This window comes from Vipera berus (assembly GCF_964194415.1).
Source record: "Vipera berus genome assembly, chromosome: 2".
NCBI classification, from domain to species: domain Eukaryota; kingdom Metazoa; phylum Chordata; class Lepidosauria; order Squamata; family Viperidae; genus Vipera; species Vipera berus.
In genome coordinates this window covers 106194845-106200141 of record NC_138203.1, presented here as the reverse complement: position 1 = coordinate 106200141, position 5297 = coordinate 106194845, and the positions used below count along the sequence as shown (strand labels likewise).

Genomic DNA, 5297 nt, shown 5'->3' with positions numbered 1-5297 from the left:
AGAAGGGAAGCAAAGACCCAGAGAAATGACAACTTCACCAAAGATGAGAAGAAGGAATAAAAGCTCCATTGGTCATTGGTGAAGCCTTGGTCTCTGGAGAAGAATTGGGCAGAAGACCCTGGGAGAGGTCATAATAATAATAATGTTGATAATGATAATGATAATGATAATGATAATGATAATGATAATGATAATGATAATGATAATGATAACGATAATGATAACAATAACAATAACAACAATAACAATAATAATAATGTTGGAAGGGACCTTGGAGGTCATCTAGTCCAACCCCCTGCTCAGGCAGGAAACCCTATACCATTTCAGAAAAATGGCTGTCCAGTCTCTTCTTAAAAAACTTCCAGTGTTGGAGCATTCACAACTTCTGAAGGCAAGTCATTCCACTAATTAATTGTTCTCACTGTCAGGAAATTTCTCCTTAGTTCTAGGTTGCTTCTCCTTTTGGTTAGTTTCCATCCGTTGCTTCTTCTCCTGCTCCCAGGTGCTTTGGAGAATAGCTTGACTCCCTCTTCTTTGTGGCAACCCCTGAGATATTGGAACGCTGCTATCGTGTCACCCCTCGCCCTTCTCTTCATTGGGTCTTCTCCAATGGAGAAATAGGAGGTGTTTCTCTGAAAGTTTCCAGGAGAAGTTGAGCCTTTGAGCAAGAGAGTCAAATCCCAGCCCATGGTTTTCTTTTCATTCTCTCTCAATAAGCCCAGAAGTGGGAGAGAGAGGGAGAAAAAGGGGGTAGCAGTAGAGATAGAGAGGGATAGTCTCCTGAGGGAGTTGGGAGGAAACCAGACACCATGTGAAACCTGGAAATGGGTATAGCTGTTGTAAATACTTCTTGTAAATCATTTCACTGCAAATAGTAAAAAGCATAAGAGCCTCAGCTGTTTGGTTGTCTGTGTCAATTGCTACACTTACAAAGGAAAATTGACCTCCAGTTCAAAAAGAAACCCATCATACTGTGTCAAGGTGGTAACTGAGACTTGTTTTTTTTTCCTTTCTTTTATTATTTTTTTATCATTGTAGTATGTTTTTATTATGGTTTTCAGTTCAGAGGTCCATTGGTGGTATAAATTTGTTAAAGAAATAAAACTTTATGCATTGATGTTTCCAACTGCAGGAGTGATGGTATGCCCTGGGATTTGCAGATGATATGACTCCTGCTCTCTACGACGCCTGTTTCAGCCCATCTACCTTCTTTCTTATGGGTGTACCTCAGCTGGAGGCGGTCTATCCCTTTTGGTTGCATGTACATCATGGCAGTGCTGGGGAACTGCACCATCCTCGTCATCATCAAGGAAGAGCTGAGTCTCCACCAGCCCATGTATCTCTTTCTTTTCATGCTGGCTGTTACTGACTTGGTGCTTTCCTCCTCTGCGCTGCCCAAACTGCTAGCCATCTTCTGGTTTGACAGCAAGGAGATTAGTTATCATTCCACGCTCTTATTGTGAGCACATGGCTGTGGTGATGCTCTCCTGTGAGGACACCTCTGTCAGCAACATCTATGGTGTGACAATTGGCTTTGTGATACTCATCATTGGCTCCCTGGGCATTGGTGTGTCTTATGTTTTCATCCTCCGGGCAGTGATGAATTTGGACACAGCAGAGGCCCGACTAAAATCTTTTAGCACTTGTAGCTCCCATATTTGTGCCATCTTAGCTTTCTACATCCCCATAGCAGTCTCCTCCCTGATCCACAGATTTGGCCACCAGGTCTCTCCTCCAACTCACATCCTTCTGGCCAACTTCTATCTCATCTTTCCCCCTGTCTTAAATCCCATTGTTTACACTATCCGGACCCAGGTAATGCAGAGGAAGTTAGTCAAGATGCTATCCTGGGCTGAGAGGCCAATCAGAGTCCTTTTCTAAGCTTTTCAGTAACTTTTTTTCTTTAATAACTCATTAAAGAATATTTAATATTGAATGAATATCAGCTGAATTAATATCAACCCTGAGCAGTCCAGATGGGAATGTCAATGTTCTGACACAATGCCTGAAGGTTATTTGGATCTGCATGGGGAGGAACAGGTTCAACCTTGCCTAGGTCAAGTAACTGTAGTTATTTGGACCCCCTGGAGATGGAGATCTGGGGTTATCATTTTTGGTTTTGTGTGGGGTGATACTTCCTCATCAACACTGTGTACAATTTAGGGATCCTCCTACACTCAATGTGCTCTATGAGTAAGAAGATCTTATTTCCCATCCAGCTGGTGCATCAATTGTGCCTATTCCTAGTATAGGAGGCCCTTCAGATGATGACATGCATTAGTCAGCTCATGATTGGACTATTGCAATTGATTCTACAAGGGTCTGCCCTTGAAACCACCTAGAAGCTGCAGCTGGTCCAAAATGCTCTGATGCAGGTAATGAAAACATATTACGATCGGGCCATGTATCCTCTGTGCTTCAGGAGCTACACTGGTTACCATTTCAATGTACTGGTTTTCACATACTGGTTTTCACATCTCTGTCCCTCCCTCCCTCTCTCTCTGTGTCTGTCTGTCTGCCTGCCTGCCTGCCTGCCTCTCTCTCTCTCTCTCTCTCTCTCTCTCCATCTATCATCTCTATTATCTATTTAATCATCTAATACAGGAGTGTCAAACTGCTGGCCCGTGGGTCGGATGTGGGTCGGACCTCTCCATGGGCCACATAACCTCCTGGAGCACCGCTAGACGCTCAATGCTTTACCAAAGGCCAGCAGGATCTTTTAACAAGATATTAAAGACTGAGCACTCAGCATTTCCATTTAGTTGCAAACTTTAATAAAAAAAACCACTTTAAAAGAAAGATGTATTAGACAATATGTATCTTGATATGATATGGTCTTGCTTACATTGTAAATAAAACTGAGTAAAGCAAATAATAAAGGTAAAAGAACTTTTTATCAGCAATTTATTCTGGTCAACACTTTCTGAAGTGAATTAGGATGTGAATTTCTGAGATAGTTGTCCATGGATTGCAATGACTGAATCTCATTAGAAACCAATGTCCAAATCAGATGAAGCAGCTTCTCTGGTTCACTACTTGCTGAAGGCGAAAGACTCTTCCATCTCTCTGTGATCCTCCTGGACTTTCTTGGCACTGAGTTTGAGAGTTGCCACCCAGTAACCCCTCCTCATGTCTCAGCCAACGGGTCTCCCTGGCCCTGGAGAGCTGTGCAGGGAAAGAGATTGAGATCTTTTGAAAGAAAACTAGTCCCAAACTGTGGGACCCACCAGGTTGATTTCTCATCCCTGTCCTGAGTAAAGGAAACCTCCTCCCACACCATAATCAGACTGATGAGATGGGGAACTTTCTTACTTTGGCTTTTATGGGATGTAGATGGGAGCTGCCCAGGATTATCACTTACAGTATACTGATATATATATATTGATTGGCAGCTTACAACAACAGAAAAGCACAATGTAAAACTATAAGAACACTAAGACATTAAAATGTTCAACATTAAGAATTAAAACATTGAAATTAGCCAAGAAGTAGATAAAAAGGGAGCAAGATGCAGACATCATGAAGGTGGCATCTTCAGTTAATGCAATAAAATGCTTGTCTCCATGACAAGCAAGGAAGGGGGAACATTTTGTCAGTCACAAAGCCTGAAAGTGGAATGGCAATGGCCTTTGCAAAATCTGCTGGGGAGAGCCAGAAAGGCCTCCGGCCAAGGCCAACTAGATTTGAGTGGTTGTCATTTAAGAGCACCTGGCTTCATATATGTTATTGTTTAAAAGATGTGGATCATTGTGGAGACACATATTTTTGGGTAAAACAGCCCACAAGTGAATGAAGCTGTATTTCTTCACACCCAAGGGTAGAGGAGGAATTGGTTCATTCTGTCTTGAGAGAGGCAGCTATGCTTGACACTCTTCTGCTGTGGAACATACTGTAAGTGCTGAAGGACAGCTAAAAATTCTCACCAGGTGAACCTTGACCCATCAGTGGCAGGACTGGAGGTTGAACTGAAAGCCATGAAGGCCCAGAGCACTGAGAAGTCCTACAGAGAAGCTAAGGAGCAGAGAAGCTCCAGGTTTCAAGCCAAGACCGAGGATGGCGGCAATAACAGCAGCAGTGATGAGGCTGATGGTAGGGACACCACAGGCTGAGCTCCAAGGTTCCAAATGTCAGGCTAAAGCTGAGGGCCAGTGTCCGGTGGTGGTGAGAGCAGACAGTCTTGCCAGACAGGGATCCAAGAGCCAGAACCAAGCAGACAGATTGGCCAAGCAGCATCCTTAGGAGCCGGGGAGCGATGCTGCCTCAAGAGGGAAGAGCGTCGGGCGGGAGCCGGCAGGGCAGTCCTGCACACGCGCGCACTCCCCGGCTGCTAAGGAGTGCTCCTTAACAGCCGGGGAGCGCGCGCGTGCGCAGGACTGCCCTGCCAGCTCCCACCAGACGCCAGCCTGCCCTGCTTCCTCCACAGTGAGAGGGGAGGGCGTGCCTTCCCAGGCTCGCTGATTTTCCGGTGTATAAGATGAAAAATCTTGAAAATCATCTCAAAAGTTGGGGGGTCGTCTTATACGCCCAGTCGTCTTATACGCCGGAAAATACGGTATTCAGCATCAGCACTGTGCACAGAATTTTATATGAAATTTACAACTGAGGAGGGTCAGTTGCTAATGGACGCTAGGACCAGAAATGAAAAGGAATGGATACCATGATCTTTTACAACCCTATAACAGAAACTCAGTAGTGCCATAAATTGAAAGAAGCCCCTGAAAAAACCAAAAGTGTCCCCTTAATTGGCATTGGCATGGTTACTGCTTTTGGGGGGAATTGTGAAGAGTGATTTTTATCAACTATTTGGATCAAGGAACCATCATCAATGCCCCATATTCCAACAGTTTGCTTCATGAGCTGAGAAAGTCTTTGACTGAAATTGAATGTTGTACTGCTGCCAATTCTTGAATCGTGACAATGCCAGACACCACATAGCTCGTCTTATACAAACCATCATTGCTGATCTTTAATGGAAACTGCTTCCCCCTCCAGCCCTGCTCACCACATCTAACATGCAGTGATTACCACCTGTTTGGAAGAGCGGAAAAGTTCTTGTGTGGAGGACATGTCTCCCTTTTGGAAGATCTGAAGAAGGGTGTCAATGAATGGATCAAAATAATTCCTAAAGAATTCTACAACTCTAGTCTTAGTAAACTGGCACAAACAAAAATGCAAATGGGTATATGCTTTTTTTAAAAATAGAAATTATGAAGTAAAGTTGGTATTTTTCCCCCTCATGGTTCCCATAGCCAAACAAATATCTAACAGTGTATTAGAAAATTATACCATTTAGGGAA

At 43.8% G+C, this 5297-nt stretch overlaps 1 protein-coding gene across 1 annotated transcript; it reads left to right on the top strand.

The window, feature by feature from the left end:
- Positions 1-766: 766 nt before the first annotated feature.
- On the top strand, positions 767-4109 carry LOC308662774 (olfactory receptor 52M1-like; the record flags this gene model as incomplete). Its single annotated transcript, XM_081318919.1, is given in 4 exon segments — positions 767-1239; positions 1241-1436; positions 1438-1815; positions 3927-4109. Coding segments are annotated over 4 exon segments (831 nt in total). The 5' UTR covers positions 767-1165.
- Positions 4110-5297: the final 1188 nt, after the last annotated feature.